The 27,028-nt window shown below is 33.3% G+C and overlaps 1 protein-coding gene across 1 annotated transcript; it reads left to right on the forward strand.

Annotated features, from left to right (window-relative positions):
* Window positions 1-10,834: 10,834 nt before the first annotated feature.
* Window positions 10,835-26,401, forward strand: LOC129885518 (kinesin-like protein KIN-12D). Its single transcript, XM_055959811.1, has 38 exons — window positions 10,835-11,053; window positions 11,157-11,847; window positions 11,929-12,084; window positions 12,186-12,269; window positions 13,170-13,289; window positions 13,380-13,493; window positions 13,574-13,666; window positions 13,799-13,959; window positions 14,061-14,135; window positions 14,223-14,310; window positions 14,387-14,445; window positions 14,532-14,595; window positions 14,685-14,750; window positions 14,845-15,030; window positions 16,482-16,586; window positions 16,698-16,933; window positions 17,021-17,090; window positions 17,167-17,232; window positions 17,337-17,381; window positions 17,453-17,532; window positions 17,647-17,728; window positions 18,171-19,838; window positions 19,970-20,422; window positions 20,670-23,174; window positions 23,288-23,395; window positions 23,474-23,595; window positions 23,682-23,769; window positions 23,886-23,960; window positions 24,042-24,287; window positions 24,366-24,464; window positions 24,597-24,671; window positions 24,754-24,812; window positions 24,884-24,995; window positions 25,084-25,194; window positions 25,312-25,482; window positions 25,621-25,686; window positions 25,793-25,912; window positions 26,022-26,401. Exons 2-38 carry the CDS (start codon window positions 11,158-11,160, stop codon window positions 26,148-26,150), a joined length of 8,847 nt encoding a protein of 2,948 aa, XP_055815786.1. The 5' UTR covers window positions 10,835-11,053; window position 11,157; the 3' UTR covers window positions 26,151-26,401.
* Window positions 26,402-27,028: the final 627 nt, after the last annotated feature.

Raw genomic sequence — 27,028 nt, forward strand, 5'->3', positions numbered from 1 at the left:
ATAAGTGTCGATTCCAGTTAACAACAACTCAAGAAAGTCACACATTAATATTGTAGTCTTGCACCCCGATATTAAGCTGATTTGATAACTTGTTAATCATTAATTATATTTTTTATTAATATGAACTCTAGATAAGTAGTTTTAATAATTCTTATGTTTAAATAAATTTAAACTACATACTTAAATATTTTTTGAATATAATTTGAAAATATTTCTATAATTATAGTCAAACTCAAAACACTTTAGATATAGTAGATATTGACATATTATAGATATTATAAAAATCATATATATAGTTCATAATTATTGACCCTAATTAACAGCAACCCAAGAGAGTCACATAACTATTAAAGTAACTATTGTCATAACCTCTTAGTATTCAAAGTAAACTTTAACTATGTCAAAATTGTATCATAAAAAAATTGTAGTTATATCATTTAATTATTTTTACAATTTTGTTTATAACCTGAAGCATAAATATTTTTTAACTATATTATTTTGTTTAAAATAATTTATGAAGGCTAAATAATTACTACTGCTAAAATATTTTTATGAGGCAAAAACTTATTTTTAAAAAGGTGTTTATGAAATTTACTATAAGGGGAAAATAACACATCTTATTTTCTTTAATATTAATTATAGTGCATTTAAATTATATAAAGAAACCAAATTACCAAAAAAATGTAATATTGTATACATACACCAACAAGATTTGTGTTATGAAGCGAAATATTAAGGGTTTTTTCTAAAATTATCCTTAATGTTTCATTTTACTTGGTCCCTATACTAAAAATGTATATTTCAATTTATTTTGTCCATTTTTACAAATCAAGAGAGTTCTATTTCTTATTTTTCATACTACTCTAAGTGTTAAATAACTACATAAAGTAATATTGGTCAAATCTAGAGTTTCAAACCACATCAATAAAATTAATTAGTAAAATACACATCTAATTAAAATTTTCTTAAAGAGTATGTCAAGTCAATAGAGCCAAGTAGTATGAAACAAAATGAAGTATTTGACTTATTTTGGAGCTTAATGTCATATTTTTTTATATAAATATTAAAATTCATGTGCAATTTATTTTTAGTTAATTTAGTCAAAGTTGAGTGACTTTTAAGTGGCCAAAAATTAAAAACAAAATAATTTTTGTGTGATAAAAATTAATTTTGAATCCTTTTTAGGTAAGGAAAAAAGCTTTAAATTATTTTTTTTGCCTGATAATTTAAAAACAGGATAACTTTTATATAATTATAATTATAGTAATAACAAAATTAATATGATAAATTCAAAATTAGATGAGCTTTATAATTTATTCAAAAATATTTTAAAGAATTTTTTATTAGTATTTAATAGAATTAGTTTTATAATTTGATGAAAAAGAAAAAAAGGAAAGACAGTATGAAGATGAGGAAAGAAGAAGAAAAAAAGAAGTGGTTAGGAAGAATTTAAAGAAGGTGAAGTGATGTGGTGGTCCCTCATTATAAAGTTAAATAAATAATTTTTTCACACAATTAATGAGAGTTTTTAACTCACTTAGCATAAAAAATTACATTCCACTTGTTTTTAGAGTTTAGGAAATAGTAAAGATTTAATTTTATTTTGAAAGGAAAAGGTTATCATTGTCTTTTTATCTTTTTGGTCAAATTTGGGCTAAATTTTTTAGGTCATTTAGCATTACTCTTAAAAGAATTAAAAGAATATAGTATAGTAATTGTTGGTTTTTAAAAGGTGTGAATGGAAATAAAGAGTTATGATTTTTCTAAAAAGGTGTGATCATTTTAAAGAGTTGCGACTATTTTAAAAGATTGTGATTTTTAAGAAGGGTTGTGATATTTCTGATAAGACACAATAAATACATGTTCACACTATCCTTTTGTCTTTTATTTTAGATATATCGATGAGTAAGATTGTTCTATCCTGAGAGAATATATTCCATTAAATTCGAGTACTTGATGGAAATAATTTCCTTAAAATAGTATGTCCAATTTGTATTAGAAAATCACTTAGAACAAAATCTTTTATTAAAAAAAATTAAATTTTATAGAACAAAATCTTTTGTTTGTACAGTAGATATATTTTTGGTGTAGTTAGTGAGAAAAGTGTCATGGTGACAACAAAATACTGATTTTTATAGGACTTGATTGTGACGGACATTTTTAAAAGCAAAAACAGGATAAGATCGATACTTTTTTTTTGTGGATACTTTAAGAATATTTGGTATCATTTGTCCAAATTTAAAACGATAGAATTTCTAGAAGACATTGGTTAGAGTTTGGTACCAAGGAAAATACTACTCATGACAATGTTTTCTTACAAAATATTTTTTATTATATATGATCTGTTCGAACACTACAGGGGTAGGGATGTGTGGGTGGTGGGAAATTGGGCTATGGAAGGTGCAGGGGATCAGTTAGGAGACACTATGGGGTTCTTTGATTTGTGGGATGAGATGGATAAATATATTTTATGAAATTAATTATTTTATTTTTTATGTGTAATAACTAATTTCACCATTTTAGTATAAATGATAGGAAAAAAATGAGATACGTACCAATATGTATAGGGAAAAAAATAATCAACAAAAAGGATCTAATATATATATATATAATGTATCGATATTGAATAAATAGTGCATACTATATATATCAGATACATAAATAGTGTATATTTGAAGAAGCTTCAATGGCTAATTAAATCTTTGAATTCCGACCAACTCAAAATCATCTCTAAACAGTCTAAAAGATAGATATAAACTCTTATCATTGTTTCGAGTTTTTTAATATACAATTCACTCGAAATGATTCGCGTTTGCAGCATGTCAAATTTTAAAATCGAGCTTTAAAGAAGCTTTGAACATGAAAGAAAAAGGAGGAGGAAGGAGGAAGAAGGAAAACAAGGACAAAATAGGGAAGAAAAAGAAGGAAGGAAGAAAGGAGGAGGAAGAGAAGAAGTCATGAATGACCAGAAGAAGTCCAAAAGAAAGGGAAAGTAGAAACAAAAAATACACTGAATTTGAAAGTGATTGGAATGACTATTTTATGTAATTATAATTGCGTTATTTTAGATAAAAAATTTGATTCAATGAACATTTTTTCTAAATAATCCAAGACTAATTTATTATAAAATTTAAGATGCATTCATGATTTGTAGATCATAGGAATCTTTTGCCAAGTATGAATTTTGGAAACCCCCTAGAGGGGATTTATTTTATTTTATTAAAAAAAAATGCAAAATAGCAATAATGGCAAGGAACAACCCGTTATCTTTTTATTTTTAATATATATTTCCCTCTCAAATAATATAGGAGTGTCGAGGACCTTTTTCTACTGTTTTTTTGTTTTATATTGACAACCTTATCTATCTATCGTGTTGGCAATAAAATAACGATATATAATATATTAAACCAACATACGAAGTATTACCAGGACAAAAAATATTTTTTTTTGTCTTTTTGATTAAATAAATTAGTTGTATACACATCAACGTTGTATAGGATCGTTAAAATTTTTAATAATATTTATATAGAGTGCTAATAAATATTTATATTATTATTAATAAAAATAATTACTTTTAGCGATAATTAATATTACCAGTAAAGCTTTCATATTTTGCGCCTTTTATTAGCATTACTTTAAGTTAATTACTTTTTGATGGAGAGGCACTTCGTTCTCGATACACTATTAATTACTTTTTGATGGAGACGCATTTTTTTACACTTCATTAATCTCTAAAAAAAAATTAACTAGAAGCTATTCGCGTTTCGCACGGTTATAAAAAAGGGCAGCCCGGTGCAATAAGGCTCCCGCTATGCGCAGGGTCCGGAGAAGGGTCTGACCACAAGGGTCTATTGTACGCAGTCTTACCTTGCATTTCTGCCAGATGCTGTTTCCAAGGCTTGAACCCGTGACCTCCTGGTCACATGGCAGCAACTTTACCAGTTACTCCAAGGCGTATCGCACGGTTATAAGAAAAAATAATAAATTATTATATTTCATATATATATATATATATAATTTCTTAGTTTAAATGAAATATTATGTAATATTTATATTTAGGTTAGTGACATTGAATACAATATAGATCTTTGTCTTCATTCTGGATATGATAGTTCATTCATTTTTCTTTAATACGTAAAATAGAGTTTTTATTTAATTATTTTAACGTACAAATCTTTCATATGTACACAATAAAATTAAAAAATTAGAATATATGAGTGGTGAAGTAGATGAAATAATTAGAGGTTATATTTTGAAATAATAATCTACTGTATTAAGTTGAAAATGTTATTTTTTATTTTAATTTTCTATATCTTTTGTAGGAGTACGATCCTCTATGCATACACTGATTTGTTAAAAAAAGGACTTTTAAACTTTTACATTGTGGCTTTATTAGTACATATGTTTACTATAGTCTTTTACACATTAAATAAATATTTTTAAAATTTATGAAAATGAAACAAATAGGAGTTATGAATAATATTTAAGAGTAGAAGTTATAAAGAAAATAAAGATATGAGTTACTGACAACTTGAATGTATAATATTATTAGACATTAAATACATTAATTATTATGCATTAAATTTTTTTATAAAAATAAATATGAACAACAAAAAATAAGAGAGGACATTAAATAATAATAATAAAAAGGATAAATGATTTGACTGCATAAGATGTGTTACATGGCTACAAAAATCACAATTAAATAATATATAGACATAGATTTTTATAGTTATGTAGTTAAGTCATACAAAAAGAAGGAAAATTACGCATAAGCAAATATATACTAGTTAATTAACTAACATAACTATAGTTTGAATTAATTATAGCTCGCGGTAAATATTTAACTGTAATTACAGTTTGAGTTTTGTATAATTCGCGCGATTATACAGTTGAGTTTTGTATAATTCGCGCGATTGATACAAACATTGTGCGTGAATCGAATTATATAGCGAAATATGCGAATATTAGAAATTATATAGCGAATTATACAAATATTGTGCATGAATTATATGGTGAAATATACAAACGTTATACAAAAACTGTGAATTGTATAACAAATTATACAAATATATACAAATATTGTGCGGATTATACAAACGTTGTTATAACCATAGCTACAAATTGTAATGTGTAAACTATAGTTATGGAGCATAATTAAGATATTTTTGAGTGGTTATATGCGAAAATTCCCCCCAAAAAATATATCCTCTTACATTCATAGTGTAATAAAAAGGAAAAAAATAAAATTATAAATAAATTTCAACCAAGAAAAGAATAGTTACAAAAACAAATTGTTACATACATAAAAGAATAAACAATGATATTATAGAAAAAATAAATATAAAACTGATCATCAGAATTCTTTTGGTTGAAAATAGATAATTATATAAATTATGCTTCATAATAAACATAGGATCGTTGAGAACTAAAAAAGTAGTGTTGCCAGTAGGTGTAGCTATAATTCTATTACAAGCCAAAGCAAAGAAATCTCTAGCAAAAATAATTTTTTATTATGCTTCAAAAAGTTTTCTTTTAGACCTTCCTTTGCAAGTAGATCCACCACCATGTTCCGCTTTCTAAATTTATATCAAAGTCCTCATCATATGCTACTACTTAAAGATTTTTTTAAAATATAATTATGAATAAATAAAATAAATTATTTAATTATAATAACATAAAACACAAGAGAAATATACAATTGTTAATTTGATATTGCAATATGTATGATATTTATAATATTTCTATTCCAATATACCGATTCAAAAATAATTATATCAAAAAGGAAAAAGAAATTTAAACTATACAACACATCTGCAAAATAAAAATAGAAATCGAGTGTATGATATTTATAATATTTCTATTCCAGTATACCAATTCAAAAATAATTATATCAAAAAGGGGAAAGAAATTTAAACTATACAACACATCTGCAAAATAAAAATGAAAATCTAGAGTACTGACAATTCAAAATCATAATCTCTTACAATCTAACAAATATTATAATCGCTACACTTTATAATTATTAAATTAGTGTTAGACGAAAATGACTTTTCGACCAACCACACAAAAATGATGCATTAAAAATACAACCACTCACATGGGTAAATAATCAAATTGTCATCCCTCCTTTCAGAGGAATTAAAAAATACTATGATGGCTCCATTGCTTTATATGTTTTTTTTTTTTTTTTGTCTGTGATTCATCACCTTAGTATGATTGTCGTGAAGATTTTCTTGATTATATATATATATACACACACTAGCTAGGAGGAGGATAACAAATATATAAATAAATATATTCTAAAATTAAGAAAGCACAACCAAATACATAAAAATAAAAGAGAAAGATTTGAGAATGAATTTTTTTTTGTCTTCATATACTCCTTTCTTGTTATATGTTATAATTCACAAGCCAAAGTGCTGGAGAAGAGAAAGATTAACTTTGAATGGGAGTCTTCATGAAACAAAATATGAGTTTGTATAGACATAATAGAGGAACACCATAAGGTATTACAAATTAAAGATTGGGGGTTATGAATATGAAAGTTATGAGAGTTATGAATAAAATTAAGAGTAGAAATTGAAGAGATAGTTATGAGTGGTTACTCCTTATAAATATATTAAATAAATAAAAAATACTTAAAATATAAAAAAAAATTGTCAATTTATAATTAGAAGAAGCAAAATAAAATAAAATAAATTTCTTGACCTAAAAAAATGTCACATCACTTGTTTTTTTTAATCTTAGTGTATATATCACAAAATCTAAAATAGAAAGTGGAAACTTAAAAAAGAGTTGAAAGAAATTAGGAAAGGAGAAAGGAGTGGCCTTTTCAATTCTTCAATAATTTATATAATAATTAATATAATAACTTAAACACAATTAATTAATATGATTGTTAAAAAAATTAATGAAACTTCATAAATAGGATATAATATGATTAATTCTTTAATTAAAAAATTAAAAAAAATAGAGAAAAATGTCAAAAAAGGAGAAAAAAGATAAATATGAATGGTGGCCTTAGTCATGTCTATCACCAATTTATAGTTGTAGAGGGTGGACAAAGTTGCTTATGATTCCCCAAAATATGTTATTTTGACACTTGCCGGATTGTGATTGATTCTTGAATTTAATGGGACTACTACATCATTTGGACATATGGCGTCATTTTGTTGGTCTTGGATGCCTAGTAAACGTCACACATGGTATGGATTTGGACTTCAAGGTGCAATATGCCTTGGACTTGAATTTATTAAAATGGACTAATTAATTTGTAAAGTCCAAGTTGATCATTCAACCCAAATGAAAATTAATTTAATCCAATAAATTTATGTGTCTACACTTATATTTTTGTATCATAATATACACAAGTTCAATCTTAAAATGAAATTCTTCAGTTTCTAAAGAACTTCATAAGTTCGATTGAACCAAGAATGTAACGAAAGAAAAATTAACCCATTTTGAAATGTTCAAAGGCATATGTAACGAAATGCTCCCGTTGTTATGGATAAGCCAATGGAAAATGAATTTGGATCAGAAAACTTCTGAGTAGTAACTTGAAAATTTCGAGTCTAGGCCAAACTTGGATGAAATCTGAGTTAGGTGAGTTTTGGGGTAATCGAGTAATGAATGGGGTATTAAATTTTAAATTCTATCATTTGATTGATAACCAAAACATTAAAGAGTTTGTACGGCTTTATGGAATCAAATTCGAGCAAATAGAACTCTCATAATTGATTTTGACGTGAAAAAGTTGTTTTGGGACGTCAAGGATTGATGGTGTGTTGCTAAATAGGGGCTTGGGACTCGAATTTCGAGTTTGTAAACCGTCATAGCGGGATTATTCCCGCTATGGCGGGTTGGTCCAGCTATGGCAGTCCAATAGCGGAAAAAATGGAGAAAAGTCCAAAAAACGTTATTTTTCTGCAAACTTTATTTTTGGAGAGCAAAAGGTGACCTAGGTCCATTCTTTTCTAGTTTTCCACCAAATTCTTCGATAAAGGTAAGTAATTCATTTCTCTAACGTATAATTTGATTCTTATTCATTAGAATCTATAGGAATTAACTTAGGGAAAGGTTTTGGCCTAAATTTAATGGTGGAAAAAGCTCTAGTTGGGTGATAGGATCATGAACTTGGCTAAGTGTTAGTAATTTGATATAATTCAGATAATTTAGGTCATTGTTCATTGATTGCTTGTGTTCTTTAATTATTTTAGATCAAGAACAAGCTAAGAGACTTTGGAAAGGAAAAACTCAAGTTCTTTAAGAACATTCAGGCTTGATTTGAGGTAAGTAATGCTTTATTTTTTCGTTTGCATTATATGTGCCTGTTAACTACCGTAATAACATAGCATGCATGTATGCGACTATATCGTCTGTTGATAAAGGGAAGACAGTATATCAAGCTTGTCCCAGCAGCCAGGTTTGGTCCTCTGGGAAGCAATCCGGGTGGTATACACCCCACAGAGGAAATTGGGTTGTGAGGTGAGTAACTATATTCAACAATCATTTGCCAACATCGTTCCTAAGCCATACTAAGTAGGAAGGGTTTATCTACCTCTGAAGAGGCCTCCCACAAATGACTTCCTTCTTCAAATTAGATTCCAAAGTCTTCCAACTTCTCCATTGTTACAATCAGATTCGATCTTTCTTTTTGTCATATGGTATTCATGTGGAAGAACTAGGCTTTTGAATAGGGAAAGATGGGATGAACTAATGAAATGACTATTGTGATTAATGCATGCAATGAACCTGATACTTGATTGCACAAGTGTGTAAACTATTCATTGTTGATTATGGTTGTTGGATTGGGTGTCACCCCGATACTATAAAATTGGGTGTCACGCCGACACATATTGAATTGGGTACCACGTCAATACATACTAACTATTGGATCGAATGTCACACCAACACACTAGCAGTTTAGATATAGGTTCCATGAGAGGACAATTGTTGACTATTGTATTTAAGATTGACATTGTGAAATTATATATTGCTTATGAAATGATAATTGGTAATGTGTTTTGTATATGACTATCTTTACTATGTTGTGGTTACTTGTGTATATTGCACTTACTCGACTAGCCGTGTGGCTTGCTCTTTGTTTGTTAAGTACAGAACATCTTTAGGCGGCTACTGACAGACCTTAGTTAGGAGATCAATGATTGCAGAATCCAAGGGTGAGCCAACTCTTTCATACTACCATGGATTCTTCTCAGTCTTAGTCTTTTTCGTCGAACTTCAACTATTCCCAGACTTTATTTTATATTATTATTTTTTGGGGTTGCATCCCCTTATCTTAGACCTTTAGTTAAGAGTATTGATATAATGACTTTCAGGTTTTAGGGTTTAACTTCTGTATTATTTATTTTGTTTGATTAATTTCTTGAGTTTATGAAACTCACTTTTAAAACTATTATTAAGAGCCCGTTTGGATTAGCTTATAAATCCAAAAAAATAATTAGATTTGTTTGATCTAACTTATCTAAAATAGATTATAAGTTGTTTTCAGCTTATAAGCCAAAAAAATAAAATAAGTTGGATCACCCCATTTTTTTTTAGCTTATAATAAGCAGTTTTCAGCTTATAAACAACTTAAAAAAAGCTTATCCAAACAGGCTCTAAAAGTATGTCTCCACATCTTTAAATGCCTATATTTATGTTGGAATGTTAGTTCGGGGTATAGTATTGGTTCTCCTACCTGAGGATTAGTATGAGTATCACTCGCGGTCCGATTTGGATCGTGACATCATATGACCCTTTTCCCAATAAAAAACTACAAATAAAAACCTGTACCATGTGTCTCGCTCTATTGATATTAGTTGTGTGATAAAAAAAAAGTAGAGACAAATCTTATATTTCTTTAGTCTATAAATTTGAATTCATATTTTTGTGTAACAAAAACGTGAGTCAATTCCATGAATGATCGCCAAGTTTTGACAATTGCCTTCAAATATCAATTTTGTTTTATTTAGGACACAAATATCATTCAACTATTATCTTTTTCCTCAAAATATACTAAACATTTCAAAAACCTCCTTCTCTCCTAGTTGGCATGCCATGTCATTTAAGCCTTATTTTTTAAATAATAAACTTATTTAAATTTATTTAATTAAAATTATAATCTTGTTCATTATTTAAAAAATAATAATTGGTTTATTAAGAAGGAATTATATGCTTGTGAATCTTTTTTGGTGCTTAAACTTTATATTATTTTCCTAAATAATCACGCATGTTTTGAAAATTGGCTACACAAATCACTTTTATTTTTTAAAAAATAATAATATCACTCAACTATTACTATTTTTATCAAAAAACTACTAAATACTTCAAAAATCTCCTTTTATTTTAGATGATACGCAATTGAATTAAAATAGGCAACCCAACTAATTATTACTTATGTTCCATGAATTTTAGGAAATTAACTCCAAAAGAGTTGTGAGACTCATGATAACATTGCGCAACATTCAAATAAGCAGCAGAACCATGGTTAATTTTGGCACCCCAATCATTCCTAATAGAGTAAAAACCAAAAAAAAGTGTGGAGCAAAAGGTAATAAAGAAAAAAAGAAGGGCAAAGAAAGAATAAATTTGAAAAAAGGGAGGCCCACCTCTTTATAACAAAAATTTAAATTGTAGCCGTTAGGAATCATTAGTAGGACTATAATTATTTTCAAAGTCCCCCCCCTCTTATTTCTTCAATTTCGGGAATAAACCCCTTTTCATATTTCAAAACCCAATGCGCCAATTCAAACCTTGATTAAATCATAACCGTTCATCTCTGTCCCCTGCAGATTCATATTTGAAAATCTTGATTCAAGAACTCAACAGTCTTCACTCTCCACAACATCTAGAGAGAGAGAGAGAGAGAGAAAGAGAGAGAGAGAGAGAGAGAGAGAGAGAGGTATTCTCTACTCGAGAATGAGTTCCCATTTCAAGATTTGATATTCAAAAATCAATATTCTTGAATTCCAAATTCAGCTCAAGAAAGAAACTTAACAATTTCAACATTTAGAGGACTTGGTATTCTCTTCTTCAACACTTCTTTCAGGTACTAACTCCCACTAGTTTCTTTTCTTTAGTTTTGTTTGGAGATTTGAGTTTCCTCAAACCCCACTTGTGGAATTACATCGGATATGTTTTTGTTGTTACAGAATGTTGAGGGATTTCAAGTTCTTGCGCCGGAACAGTGGTAAGAATAATACCCAACCGGAGGAAATTGAGAATGTACCTGTGAATCCGAGGGATTCAATGGGTCCTCCGACCAGTACAGACTCAACAAGGCCTCCTTTAAACACAATTCAAGAAACTACCAGAAATTTGAAAGGTGGAGTAGATCAACAAGGGGGTGTTAGGATTACTAAAATTGATAAGACCCCTACTAAACCTAAGGCTAGTAGATATTCCGATATCAATAAAACTCCAGAAAAACATGTAAGTCTTCCAAAAGGTCGATATGGGTGGGTGCAGAAAGCTGGTTCCAGCTCGAATTCTGTGGAAGTGGGGGATGAAGGAAAAATGGATGCAGGTACTTGTGGGGGTCAATCGAGGACAGTAGCTGGCAATGCTACTCCTCGGTCCACTAGGACAATAGGGAGGGCAAATTCTTACTATTCGGATAGTCATTCTAATCAAAACACACCATCTAAAAGTGTAACAAAGCCTCCAAATCCTGCATTTTCTTTAGCCAGTAGTTCTAGGCCTTTAGCAAGGGCGGCTAACTACGCAGCATTGTATAAGGGAATTCCAATCAGTGGTAATTCGTCGACTGTTCTTGATACAGTTGAAGTTCCTCATTTTGACCTCAAGGAAAATCCATCATTCTGGTTGGAGCACAATGTACAGGTAGGCGGACCTTTATTTGGTGATTATTGTGTTAACCTATCCTTTGGTGATCAAGTACTAAACTAAATTGAATTACCACAGGTTTTGATACGAGTGCGTCCTCTCAACAGCATGGAGAGATGTACTCAAGGGTACACTAGGTGCTTGAAGCAGGAAAGTGCCCAATGCATCACTTGGATTGGACAGCCTGAAACTCGGTTCACATTTGATCACGTGGCATGTGAAACAATCAATCAGGTCCGTGTAATTAGCATTTAACTTGGAACAATATGATCATTTATTGTTGGACTATGTGTGGCCCTACAAGATACCAAAAATTATGCAATTTAATTGTGCAGGAAACACTCTTTAGGATGGTTGGTTTACCGATGGTGGAGAACTGTTTATCTGGATATAATAGCTCCATCTTTGCATATGGACAGGTTAGGCATGATATTTGATGAAAAACTATTGTGTCACTGCTTCTGAACTTGTGCACGACTAATGTTAAAGTTGTTACACCACATGCTTAAACAAAGTTTGTTGATGGGTTCATTAAGTTTTCATTGTCTATGCAAAACATGTAGATAATTTTTCTCCACAAATTGATGTAGAATATCTCAACCATGTTTTAGTAATTCTAGGGATCAGGGTCAGTGTTATCAAAGGCGATAAGCACAAAAAAACTCTAAGGTCCATTGGAGCTTTAAGCGCAAATAAAGTGTGAGCTTTAATGAAAAAAAGCGCAAAGGGAGAAAAAGATACAAATATATATGTTTAGTCCAAGACCAATAATTATAAATATGAATGACAAATATATGACCAAAGAAACTGAAAAAAAGGCATGATAAAGTGAAATATCAATTGTTTAGTGTCACTTCTTCAAAAGAGGCTCATTGGCAAGGAAAAGTTTGCCTTAGAACCTTGATGACCACACTGAAGCGCACATAAAGCGAGGCAAAGCGCTAAACACGTTTTGAGCCTCGCTTCAGGGCTTAAGCGCGCCTTTGATAACACTGATCAGGATGTGATTTGTATTCAGCCAGTTACTTGATCAATTGAATGCTTAGATATCCACCAACACTTATAATAGAAAAAAAAGCTTCCCCCGAGGCGTGTAAAGTTTAGAGTGTATCCTTACTCTAATGACAACTCTTTTTGAAATAATCTGCAACTGCTTGGACGCTAAGGCAACTGAACAGTGTGGTTATGATAATTGTCCATTATCATTCTAGTTCTCAAATCAGTGACACCTCTTCTTATTCTTTTCCACTCACAAGTTTTTGATTTCCAAGTTTGACTCAAAAATTAGTAGCAAATTAGGATATAATCTCTTCTTGCAGACTGGTAGTGGGAAGACCCATACAATGCTTGGTGAGATTGAAGAATTGGAAATCAGGCCGAGCCCCAACCGAGGAATGACACCGCGTATATTTGAATTCTTGTTTGCAAGGATCAGAGCAGTACGTAGGATATTTTGTTGCTTTTTGTTCCTAATACAACTTCTAATTTAGGAATTGTAGGTGAAGTCACTTTTGATCTTTATTTTTCAGGAAGAGGAAAGTCGAAGGGATGAAAGACTACAATACAGCTGCAAATGTTCTTTTCTAGAGATTTATAATGAACAAATCACTGATCTCCTTGATCCTTCATCCACAAATTTAATGGTAATTTGTCTGAACTTTGACCTAAAAATAAGGTGCAACTTACTGCTGTAGGTTCACATTCATATTTTTTTCTCTTATAGTTGCGAGAGGATATCACAAAAGGTGTGTATGTTGAAAATCTTTCCGAATTTGAAGTCCAAACTGTGGGTGACATTCTTAAGCTCTTGACTCAGGTGACAATATCTGTAGATACTGATTTTCTTCAATAATATCTTACACTTTGCATAGCACACGCATGAGGCAAGTTTTGTAAGTGGCATAAAAATATTCTCATGAGTTTGAATAAAATTCAAATATCTGTTCAGGGTTCTTTAAACAGGAAAGTTGCAGCAACAAACATGAACAGAGAGAGCAGTCGCTCGCACAGTGTCTTTACCTGTATAATTGAGAGTAGGTGGGAAAAGAACTCTACTGATAACTTCCGCTTTTCAAGGCTTAATCTTGTTGACCTTGCTGGTTCAGAAAGGTAGTTCCTTGATGGATAAGAGCAAATACATCACGTTTCACTTAGGAAAGAAAAAACTACAGATAATTTACACATCTTTATGTGGCCGTTGCCTATTACAGGCAAAAAGCTTCTGGTGCTGAGGGTGAACGCTTGAAAGAAGCTGCAAGCATCAACAGATCTTTATCAACTCTAGGGTATTTTTCCTTGATGATTTTCCCTAATAACTCTTGCTCATCTCCTGGTCTTTTCACATTCACTTGACAGAGCATTTCATTCTGCAGTCATGTAATAATGGTTCTGGTTGATGTTGCCAATGGGAGGCCAAGGCATGTTCCTTATAGGGATTCGAAGTTGACGTTTCTACTTCAGGTGAATTTAAAACACATTTTCTATCCAGTTTTTAAACTTCGAGTATATCAGGTCCTTCTAACAGTATAAAATGCAGGATTCACTGGGTGGAAACTCAAAAACAATGATTATATCCAACGTCAGCCCTTCTATCTGGTTGGTGTTATTTTAGACTTTCTTAATCTTATGCTGACTAGTTTTGGTGAAAAATTATTCAACTATGCTGATTTTTTTATCCTCAGCTGTGCAGCTGAAACACTGAATACATTAAAGTTTGCTCAACGGGCAAAACTTATTCAGAACAATGTAAGCATATAACTTAGCTGATGAAAAAGTGGTGAACCAACAGCCTCAATATTTTAACTTTGTTCCTTTTCTCCTTTTGCAATATGAAGGCTGTCGTCAATGAGGATTCTTCAGCAGATGTCTCTGCTCTTAAACATGAGATAAGACTTCTAAAGGTAGAAAGCCTCTTTTTAAATATTTACTATGCAATGTAGAAGTTGGCGTAAACTTAAAACCTGATGGAAAAGATTGGTGGAATTTTTGAAACAGGAGGAGCTTTCTTCTTTGAAACGTCAGAATATATCTAGAGCTTTATCGTTTGGTCAAACAACTATTTCAGGAGACTCTAGACTGGAAGATGACAGCAGTTATGACGAAAAGGCACTTGAGACAGATCAGCATGGTAGTTTGATAACAAAGGAGGCCAAGGGCATTATTAGGTTATCCTCCAAACAGGTATATCATATTGTTTTTAGGCTCCTTTTATTTACGTTAATTGTCATCTCATATAGTTTCTTTTCTTTCACGAAGAAAGTTTGCAAGTCATAAGTATGACTCAACACTTTCAATAAGCTTTCAAGTAATCATATTAGATGGTGCGACACCATCTTCTGATGTACAAACACTGAAGAATACAACTATGTTTAATTCAGTTCCATTTTACATTAATCAGGGTTTAAAGTTGCACGATTCTGTTACCACAACATAAGCACTCAAATATCAATGAAGGCAAAAACATTAGATGATTTCTTCTCATTTGTCCAAGCCTTAGTGGACAGAATTACCTAGTACTCGTGCTGGTGGGAGGTAGCAGATTTAGTGTCTAAATTCATACAATTCAGCAGTCTTCTATAGCATGATAGATGAAGATGTAACATATAATAGAATAAGATGACTGAATAGAAGATCGTTACAATGTGTTATGTGATAGAAAAATATCTAAGTAGGTAAATAAGTTACATAGAACGGTTGTGGGACCATTGATAGCATATTATAGTAAAGATGACTGTCGTAAAATGCATATGTTAAGATAAATATGCAGTCATAGATAACAAAGAAATGATCATATCTGAAAGAGGTGCTAGTAGTACACATGGAGGAGAAAATGGGAGGTAGCTTGGGATAATTCTGTCATGTCCATTGTCCTACATAGACATCTTAATACATCAATTCATGGGTGTGATAATATGATGATTCAAGGTGATAAAACAGGATGAGTTGTACCCTAAAAATCACATCAATGAAAGTTGCTTCAAAAAGACTTAAATCTCTCAAAATCAATGAAACTTAGTTAGGAATAGAACACAATTGAAGTAAAGGTTCCATATTGGCTATACCAACTAGTTAGAAGTAAACTAGTAAACGTGTGGTGTGTAGTGATAAGTGTGGTCAGAGAACTCAGTTCTATGTTAAAAGGCAAGTTTACTCAATGTCAGTATGAAGTGTACTTGAATAAAGCATAATGTACTAGAGAATTCATATAACCAACCCCAACTGATTTGGACTAGTCGATTAAGATTAATTGACAAGTACGAGAACAGGAAGAAAAGAACTATATTTTTATGCTGAATCTATTAATTCATGTTCTCAGCCTACCTCTTAAAACATTGGTTTTTTCTTGTTTCTGTTTTTATTCAAACCTTCATTACATAGTTACTTCTCATAGTATCATAACACCAGCAGACTCTGGTTTGTTGCTTGTCCCAGCTTGGTTCACTCTGATTATTACATTCTTGCATCTTCACGGGTAGAGAATCAGACTTCACTTTTCTTCATCCAGGAGATCCGGTGTTCTTACATTCTTGCATCTTCATGGCTAAAGAATCAGATCTCACTTTCTTCATCCAAGTGCTTATCTACTCTACTGTGTAATGATTCCTCTTGCTTCTATTTTAATTTTTTTTCAGTTCAAATCACTAGAGACCACACTAGCTGGTTCTTTAAGGAGAGAGCAGATGGCTGAAACTTCAATCAAACAACTTGAAGCTGAAATTGAGCAGCTTAACCGTCTGGTGACCCTCTTCTCACTTTCTTGCCTTCTCTCCCATTTCTTTGTTTCGGTTTGACATTTTCAATAAGATACTAACTTCCATATACGGTTATCATGCATGCTTGTCTCTTAGGTTCGTCAAAGGGAGGAAGATAATCGGTGCACCAAAATGATGCTAAAGTTCAGAGAAGAGAGAATTCAAAGGATGGAGTCACTTGTCAATGGACTAATACCAGCAGATAGTTATTTATTTGAGGAAAACAGTGCACTTACTGAAGAAATTCAGTTGCTTCATGCTAAGGTTGATAGAAATCCAGAAGTAACTCGATTCGCATGTGAAAACATTAGGCTTTTAGAAGAACTGCGGAGGTAGAATGTACATACATATCCAATAACCGAAATATTGAAGTTCGTTTTTTTATTCTTCAACAATTTTTCTTTTTGGTGGGCTTGTAGATTTCAAGATTTTTATGAAGAAGGAGAGAGAGAAATTCTGTTGAGTGAGGTTTCTAACTTGCGGGATCAGGTAAATTCTGTGCCTTTTTTGTGTTAGCTCTTTGACTTGTTTGAGGCTGTAATGGTAAGACAATATATGTGTACAGCTACTTATCAATATTGATGGGAACTTGAAGCAGCACAGCCATTTGGACATGAATATTCCATCTCAGGTAATGTATAAAACAGCTTGTACGGTGTGTTCTTTCCTCTTTCAACTGCTTTAACGATACAAATTCAAGTCTTCTTATGTTCAAGAATCTTTTGCATGGTGCAGGAGCCTGTGCATGTTTGTGACGAGCAAACTACACTACATTTAGAGGTTGGTCTCTGGTGACCCTTAACTTGAAGAAATTGAATAAACTTGGTCTCATATGTATTTTCATGTTTCAGTTAAAAAAGACTTTACATGAGTTGGAGGAATGCCGGACTAACCTAAACTGTTGTTTAGAGAAAAATGAAAAACTCAGCAGGTTTGTGTGACCCTTTTCAACTGAGCTTCTACAGACTTTGTTGACGTTTAACATATAGAAATTAAAATTGCTGCGACTAGTAGTTTCCTCTAACTTGCTCTCAACCCTCCTCAGAGAAATAGATGAACTACGAGGTTCATTAAATAGCATCAGTTCTGTTGACAATGATCACGATGGCAGGGTTGAAGTCATAAAGGTAATTTTCCTTCTGAACAAGCATGTTTTTATCATTATATAAGTGAAAATAAGAGAAGAGGAAGAAGTAAGGGAGAACACGACACCTTTATCATGATTCAGGGAGTTGCTTTGGACATTTGAATTAAACTGATGCTTTTCCGGACTTTGGTGATGAATCTGAGATGAGAATATTTCACAATTCGGCTAGTGTAAAGTAATGCCACAAAATAACAGAATAAACTTTAATTGAAGTAGCTCAAGCCTCAAAATTTTTGGGTAACCTAGTGTTCAGTTATTAAAGCCATTGACATAAGTTGCCAAAACAAATACACAAGATGTTAGACCATGCACATTGCTTGTCGAATCCCACTGAATATTCTTTGTACAATTTAGTTTTTTGTTTGCAAAACTCTAGTTTGTTCATGCTCTTGATGTGAATGACTATAACCATAACTTTTCAGGAGTCAATACCAGCAGCTCTGGCTCTTAATAGCAAATCAAAAACTTCTAATGAGAAAGAGAAGGCAGATACGAGGAAACAAGAAACTATAAAGCACATAGAGGAAATTATGCATTTGCAGCTTGAGTTGGACATTCTGAAGGTTATAGTTCAAGAAGAAAGGTTGCATCACAATGAATTGCAGCAATATGCTCAATCCATGATGCAAGACCTAGACTCATCAAAAGAACAGCTTCTGTTAGTGACCAAGAAATGTGAAGATGTTCACGCAGAACTTGGGGAAGCCAAATCCATTATTGAAGCTCTTGAATCCCAACATCTCTTAGCAATCACAGAGGTAGAAGATCTAAGAAACAGTAACAGCCATTATGCTGAAGTAGTGCAGAAACAGGAGCTTGAAATCTCTTCATTGAAGAAGCAAATATTTCATCAAGGATCGAGAGATCTCTCATCAGCTAAGCTCTTGGAAAGTGATGATTCTTCTTTGCAAGCAAAGCTTAAAAAGATGCATGACTCCCTTGAGAAGGCCAAAATGTTGAATCGGTGTTACCAAAATGACTCTGAATTTCATGTGTCAAATGAGGAAGCGATGGATGAAATAAGCAGGCAGGCTGAGGCAGAAACTGCTGAAGTGATTGTATGCTTGCAGGAAGAACTCCTTCTTCTTCAGCAGGAAGTTAAAAATAGCAGTTTGAAAGAGATGGAGAGCAGAAAGAGGTTAACTGAGCTGGAAACTGAAGTTAAAGATTTGGAGGCAAAATTGTCTCTGATGACAGAAGAAAATCGAAAACTTTGTGAAAATGTATATGACAAAGAAAAAGAGTTAATAAATTTGTCTGAAGAATGGGAGCAGGTTAACAATGAGATCGAAGCTATTGTATGTGGGGGGCATGAGGCTCTCAAAGATGCCTGTGAGCAATTGGATTTTATTTCCAGTACATTTCCAGATAGGAGAAGTAGGATATCTGAACAATTTGGCAGAATGACAAAATACATTGTTGAAAAGGAGTTATTTATTGAAGAGCTCAACCAGAGTCTGGAGAATGCTCTCAACAGAAGAAATGATATGGAGTCCATGTTGAGATCTCTTAGAGGGGCAGCTTTAGTTATGACAGAGGCTCACCAGTTAGACTGCCTTGAAAAGGATGCTGAGCTATTTTCTTTGACATCCCAGTTGAGTTCAAAGGCACATGTCATCGCAGAACTTGAGAACAAGATTAAGCATGGGGAAGATCAACTTAGAAAGGCGTCGATCACTGCAACAGTCGCTTTCTTGGTAGTTAACAGGTTGTCGGAACAGAATTCTAACTATATTGATGCTTTAAACCAGAAGGACCTGCAGCTTATGGAATCTCTAGAAACAAGCAGACAAAAGGATGCTATTCTCTGGGATCAGGCTTCAGTAGTTGCCGCTGCAGAGAATCAAAATGAGTCTCTGAGAATGGAACTACATACTCTGGAAAAGACATGCAGCGATCTGAGATTCCAGCTGTTTGAGGAGCAAAGGCAAAAGCTTGAAGAAATTGAAGAAGATGATATGTTGAAAGCAATTGAGAAACTTACAGAGCTGAAAGCAGGTGTTTCAACAGTACTTAGTGAGTGTGTGGAAATAAGTGGAAGTCATGAAACTCGTGCTTCTTTTTCTAGTGATGACAAATTTGAAACATGGGTAAGTTATGTGCCGTTATGTTTGAAAGTAACTCATATATTATAGTCTTTCTGCTTCTTAAGTGGAATATTGGTAGGTTCTTCGTGATCTGTTTTATTATTATGTAATCCAACTTTAACGTATTGTTGCAGACAGGTAGTGAGACAAGACAACACAGCCAGCACCTAGAGTCATGCATTCTTGAAGATAGGACAGCTGAAAAACCAGACTGTTCCTTCGACAAAAGTAATAACATGCTTGGATCAGCCAGCAAGCAGGATACTTTTCAAATAAATTGGAAGGATAAGGACAGAGATGCTACAATTATTCTACTAAGGAAAGAAATGGAATCTGCTCTTGATTGCTTAAAAGGAGTGCAAGCTGAAATGGCCAGATTACATGTTGAGAAAGAAGCACTGTGCTCATCTGAGCAAAAGAGTAAAGAGAGCATTGGAGAGTTTCTTGCTGCAGTAATTTCTCTACAGACCTATATGGATACGTTTGAACAGCAACTTGAACTTAAAATGGAGCTAGTAGACAATAAATTACAGACAATTGAAGGTGCTGTGCTGGAGTCCTCCAGCTCCTGGTATGAGCAAAAAAAGGTAGGCACATATCACTAGAAACACATCATATATTACTGCTCATGACTTCCAATGCAGAAATCCTTCTTTTTGAATGTTTATTACTATTTTTTAATCCTTGAGAACAATCATCTTGGCGGATTAAATAATGCGTCCTAAAATATATTAGAATTCAATTTAAAGGACAAGTTCCTAACCAGTAAATTAAGTATGATAGAATCAATAACTCGGTCTCAGTCTAATCTGCTCTTGAAATTCTTGTCTGCAGCTACTTGAAGCTGAACTTTTTGATGCTAAGGCAGTAGCGGCCCAGAAAGCTACTGAAGCTTCCTGCATTCTAGCCAAATTTGAAGAGGTTCAAGACACCATGAAAGAAGCAGACATCATGATAAATGAGCTAATGATAGCAAATGAATCCTTAAAGCTTGACATTAAAAGGCTTAAGAAGAAGGAGATCAGCTTAACCGAAAAGAGAGACATCCTTGTTAATGAAAATCAAAGCTTGCGGTCGGCTAATGATCTAAAAGACATGCATTACCAAAGACTGGAAAATGAGTTTGAGTCAGATCTAGCAATGATGCAGAGGCTGGTGTTGGAGCTAGAGGATATAGTTTCACAGGCAGCGACCACTTCCACAGATGAGCTCAAGTCTGTAACATCTGATGTCCTTATCATAAAGTCTCAACTTCATGCATCAACTAAATACATGAAGACATGGCTTGAGGAGATCTGGTCTGAGATTGTTGTCAAGGACTGTGCTCTGTCTGTCTTGCATCTTTGTCACATGGGCATTCTCTTAGAAGCTGCAACTGGATTGAATGTAGAAAATGGGCTACTCAATCATGGGCTAAGTGAATCAAACTCATTAATATCTAAGTTGAAGGATCAGAACTTCAAAGCACAGAAGGAGCTTGAAATGTGCAGAACTCTAAAGGGGAAATTATTGGCCGACATTAAAAACAACTTTGATCGTGTATTAAGGAAAGAGTCTTATGCAGGAGATCTCACCTCCAAACTTGGCTCTTTCGAGAAAAAAATATCGGATTTGCAATTCCAGGAAGAGTCAATGTTAGCAAGGTCCGAGCAAATGGGATCTGAGCTTGTTGAGTTAATGAAAGAGATTGATCTCAGCAACAAAACTGTCTTGGCATCTCTTATAGATCAAGAAAGGGTGCTGAAAGACAAAGAAGAAGCCTTGAAGTCTCTGGAAGATAGTTTGACTATGGACTTTTCTGCTAAAGACTTTGAGTCATTAATTTTGTCATCTGAGTTAGAAGAGAGGACCATACTAATATATGAGTTGGAGAGAAAAAATAAGCACTTCTATGAAGTTGCCGAAGGGTTGAAGAGAGAAATCATTTTTGACAATCTAGATGTTGCATTAACTGCATCCATCTTACTTGACAAGGAGGTTGAGGTTTCTGTCCTACAAGAGGAAGTTGCAGAAGCAGGAAGGAAGCAGCAGAATTTGTTGGCTGAACTTAGTATAATGGATTCCATGATTGCCAAAGTTCACTCCAGAAAAAATGCTCTTGAGCAAGATGCTTGCTCACTGATGGAAGTTTCTTGTTTGAATGAGACGTTAAAGTGTGAACTTGGTGAATTAATGGAAGGAAATATTGTTCTGACAACCCAGGTCCAGGAACTTAGCTCTAAAAATGAGAAGTTGCTTGAAGAATTGCAAAAGAAGGACTCAGCCCTTGAGAGTTCTTTAAGTCGCATCTTTTTCCTTGACCAACAAAATCAGATGTTGCAGAATGAAACTTGCTTGCTGGAAGCAGCATCATGCAGACTCCAGAATGATATGGAAATGAAAGAAGCAGAAATTAAGAAAATGAATTGTCTTAAAAAGGAGATTGAAGAACTGCAGCATGAAATAACAGAGTTAAAAGGAGAACGTTGCCAACTTTTCCAAGAATTGGAGGTCAAGAAAGCAGAGATCGAGAGAATCAATGTTTTGGCAGCAGAGAATACTTCCTTGAGAATCCAACTCAGATCTTGTGAGAAGGGTAACAATGACACTTTTGATATGGTGCTCAAAGTAGACAGCATTGGGAGTAAAGCACTTAATGTTTTTCAAAACAGAAGTGCTGAATTAGATACCATGTTACTGAACATATATGAAGAACTTGAGAGGGCATCGATGTTTTATGAAGAGTTAGAATCATTGGAGAATTCTGCGGAAGAGATATTAATGCAAAGTGCTTCCCTGCAAACTGAGTTAGTACGGAAGGATGACATCATCAAAGGAATGCTATTTGACCTTAGCTTGTTACAAGAATCGGCATCTAACCACAAGGATCAAAAAGATGAAATTGATGATTTGATGGCTTCTATAAATTCTTTGGAAAATGAGCTTGATGAAGCTGTTTGTAAAGGTCAAGAACTTGAAGTTCAGTTGCAGGAAAAGATAAGGAAGATAGCTGTTTTGGAGTCAGGTATCTCACAAAAGGGCAAGGACTTAGAATTGCTTTCACACAAAAACTCGGAGCTGGCTGCCAGTGCCAAGGACACCATGGAAGAAAAATGTTCCATCGAGGAGGAATTGTTAGAGAAAAGGGAAGTGTGTGAGAACTTAGAGATAGAAATCACCAACTTTGGTGATATTGTTAGTGAAATGAGCAATTCAATTGAATGCTTGAAGAGAAATCTGAATGGTGTTACTAGTGAGAGGGAAGACCTCCATGGAGAAATTCTCACATTGAAAAAGGAACTAGAGACAGCACACACTCGTGCAGAGGAAAGTGAAGCAATTGCCGTAGAAGCGAAAGAGGTGAAGTCGTATTTTAAACTACTTTCTTCAGTTATTGATCTCTAATGTTTTCCCTCTTTTTTTTTCTTTTTTCCACTCCCCTTTTTCTTACAACAATATTCTATTCATGTCAGGTGGCCGAGATAGCAAAACTCCAGGTTGATGAGAAAGAAGAGGAGGTTAAATTGTTAGAGAGGTCTGTTGAGGAACTAGAGTGCACAGTGAATGTCCTAGAAAATGAGGTACTTCTTCTTGCAAAGCTAAATGTATTTATCTATCTATTTGTTTATTATTTAATAACATGATTTCCCCCTTTATAGGTTGAATTTGTCAGAGGAGAGGCTGAGCGGCAGCGGTTACAAAGAGAAGAGCTGGAACTGGAACTTCATGCCATAAAGCAACAAATGTACAATGTAAAAGGCAGGGATGCTGATATGAGAAGGTTTCTGACAACTATACTGTGCAACATGAATTCCCAAAAATAGGACTCCTTTAGGTTTCTAAGCGTTTTGATATCTATGTATGCAGGCATCAAGAGGAAAAAGAAAAGAGTCTTCAAGAAGCTTGTCAGCGCATACAACTTCTTGAGGAAGAAATCATCTCTAGAGATGCTGAAGTGAGTTTGGTCCTCTATATCTTCACTACAATTTTTTGTTCTTTAAGATCAGTCAGCCAGTTGACGTTCAATTTCATTAACTTGTTAGATTAACTTTATTTCATTTTATTTAACAGTTAGCTCACTTCAAGGCTCATATATCAGAACTAAATTTGCATGCTGAGGCACAGGCTAGCGAGTACAAGGAAAAGGTGATTCCTCATTCCTTCTGTTGATTTTGATAGAATTGAGATTGGTTGCTAACTTATGATTTTAACCTAATATCAAAACAGTTAAAGGCATTGGAAGCATTGGCACAGAAAGTGAAGATGGTGGATCCCCATGCCACCCAAGCTCCAACTTTATCATCAAGCAAATTGGAAAAAAATTCTTCAAAGCCTAGGGGTTCTGGTTCCCCTTTCAAATGCATTGGTATAGGCCTAGTTCAGCAGTTGATGTCTGAGAGGGATGAGGAGCATAGTGCAGAAAGACATCGCATCCAAGAACTTGAGGCTCTAGCTGCTAGTAGACAAAAAGAGGTATTTTACATCCTAAAACAACGTGACTAATTTTTGTAAAATTTCCTTTACTCAATTGTGATCATACACTCATTGCAGATATTCATGCTGAACTCAAAATTAGCTGTTGCTGATAGCATGACCCATGATGTAATGCGCGATTTATTGGGTGTGAAACTGGACATGAATAACTATGCGGTAATTTTAATAACCTATATTTCTTTGATAGAGAATGTTACAACCAAAGGCCATTTCCTTTTTTTCAGTTCTCTAGTATGACCTCACAATTCACCTATGTTTTTGTTTGGCTTATGTGGGTTACCCCACCAGAATCTGCTGGATAATCCGCAACTGCAAATGTTGATGGAGATGGCTCGACTCCATAACGTTGATGCTCAGTTCAAGGTAAACTTAGTAAGGATATAATGATATCATTAGCATGTAGTCTGGACTTATCTAGTATTAGTAACTGATTGCTTGCTTGCAGGAGGAAGAGGTTCTTAAGCTGAGGCAACAGCTGAATGAGTTTATAGAGGAGCGGAAAGGGTATTAATTGTCAATTAGATTTTAGTCATCTTGTTTTTGTTGCATTTCTCATTAGTTTTATTGATAATTAGATGGATTGAGGAAATCGAGAGAAAGCAATCAGAGATGGTGGCTGCACAGATTGCACTAGAAAAACTGCGCCAGCGGAATCACTTGCTTACAACTGAAAATGAAATGATTAAGGTTAGAGATGTTAATAACTTTTTTCCTATTACACCTCAGTAGGTTGTTACTATATTAAAAATCACTAATACACTGGACATTTTCTCAGATGGAGAATGTAAATCATAAGAAGAAGGTCATCGAACTTGAAGCAGATATAAAGAAGTTGTCTGGTCAGCAGAACCTTCAACAGCGCATCCACCATCATGCTAAAATTAAGGTAGGTACCTTTTTATCATGCTTGGACTTGCCAGACTGAAGATATACATCATAAAAGTGTAGTTGGTATTTTTCGCTACAGCACTAATCCACCGTGGCTTCTATATCTTCTTCACAGGAAGAGAACAATTTACTGAAAAATCAGAATGATGACCTTATAGTAAAGCTGCGGAAAACTGAATCAATTCTTTCTCGAGTTAGGGAAGAGCTGGCTCACTTCCGTCAAACTAATGGAAGAAGCCCCTACATTAATTTTGACAAGGAGCAAACGCTGGAGAACAAGTTGAAGGTTTGTATGTTTTAGTTGTTAATCATTTGATGTGCGTAGGAGGAATTCCACAATGTGACTGTGGACATGAATTATGTTAGGAAGAGAAGAATTCTTGTGTGTCTCTAGGACTTAAATACTTGGGAATTTGTCCAACAGGAAAAGGAAGAGGAAAGATTGCAATTGGCGCAGAAGTTACTTGGTCTGTGCACTACTGTGCTAAAGGTAAGGAAATTTCATTTTTTATGTACTAAAATATCAAAGGTAATGTTGGTTTTAGACTCTAGTCCTTTGGGATTGGTTTCTTTATCATTTGGAGTACATACTGCAGGCTGCTGGAATAACAAAACCAACATCTGAGATGGGGATCTCAGCAGCTGAAGAAGCACTTGAGCAGCTCAAAAACAGATTGACTTCACTGGAAAGAGAACTGCAAGATGCCAAATTTAAGGTAACAAATATCCATATTATTTCCATCATTTTGCTTGATTGAAAACCTCAAAACACTAGTTGTATCAAACTAGCGATGAGTCAGTAACAAGTTCTCTCCCCTTCAACAGAACAAAATGACTAATGAACGGATCCGATTGTCTGAGCTCATGCCACAATCCTCTCCTCTAAGAACAAATGAAAATGGACGGATTTCAAACAGAGGATCATCTTCCCCTCTAACAACCTTTGATCGGTGAAGATTCTTTTACCAACTCAAAAGAGGAAGAGTTATCTGTACATGGTGTTAGTTTTTTGCTAGCAGTTTGTTTATATATCCTTCTGTACTTTATACACTACATAGTGTACACAAATCATGGAAATCTGTAAATAGCGAATCCATGAATTTGTACTACCTTGCAATATGTGTAATTTATTCATTCTGTAAATTTACAAGTGTAACTTCTGTAAAATCACAATGTTGTGACAATAAATTATGTTTACTGCACTAGTTTCAAGTTTTCTTAGTTCATTTAACCAATGAAAGTACTTGTATTGTTAGGATACGTATTCTTTAATTTTTGTAGAACCACCAATACAGACCTGCACCGCATGGAAAACTAAAGAATAATAAGTAGTGGTATGTTATATGCCACTTGCTTGTAGTAGATGTACATGAAAATTTTGCATGTATAACTATTTTCCTTGCTGCCCTAGTTTTTACTTTTTACTAATTTTGCATGAATTTCAAGAAAGGTTATTCGAGATAATTTTGTGAATTTGAAGTTCATTTTTTTTTCCCACTTATTAGGGCTTCAAATTTGGATAACTTGATGGTGTAAAATATTATCTACACTAACAATATGGAAAAGACATAAATTTCTCAAAGTTGTACCGAAAAATTAGTTACACATTTAAACTATCATAGCGACCTATTAGACATTTAAACTACCAAAAAGTAAATTTTAAAATGTATTTTAAATGTAATTGATTAACAAAAGAAGTTGTTTGTACTTTTCTTGAATATATATTTTTAGATGTGTAATGTGTTCTATGATATAATTGAGATTTTTTTTTTAAAATTATCGAAGTCATAATGCTCTATTATACGAGTATATATTAGTCAAAATTGAACAAA

This window comes from Solanum dulcamara, chromosome 4 (assembly GCF_947179165.1).
Source record: "Solanum dulcamara chromosome 4, daSolDulc1.2, whole genome shotgun sequence".
Lineage (NCBI taxonomy): Eukaryota > Viridiplantae > Streptophyta > Magnoliopsida > Solanales > Solanaceae > Solanum > Solanum dulcamara.

What these genes read in the sequence shown, in the direction of transcription:
- LOC129885518 (XM_055959811.1), top strand. Translation starts at nt 11,158, where the DNA reads ATGTTGAGGGATTTCAAGTTCTTGCGCCGGAACAGTGGTAAGAATAAT. An exon ending in GACCTTGCTGGTTCAGAAAG is followed by an intron (nt 13,960 to 14,060) that starts GTAGTTCCTTGA and finishes TGCCTATTACAG; the next exon opens with GCAAAAAGCTTCTGGTGCTG. An exon ending in CTGAAAATGAAATGATTAAG is followed by an intron (nt 24,996 to 25,083) that starts GTTAGAGATGTT and finishes ACATTTTCTCAG; the next exon opens with ATGGAGAATGTAAATCATAA.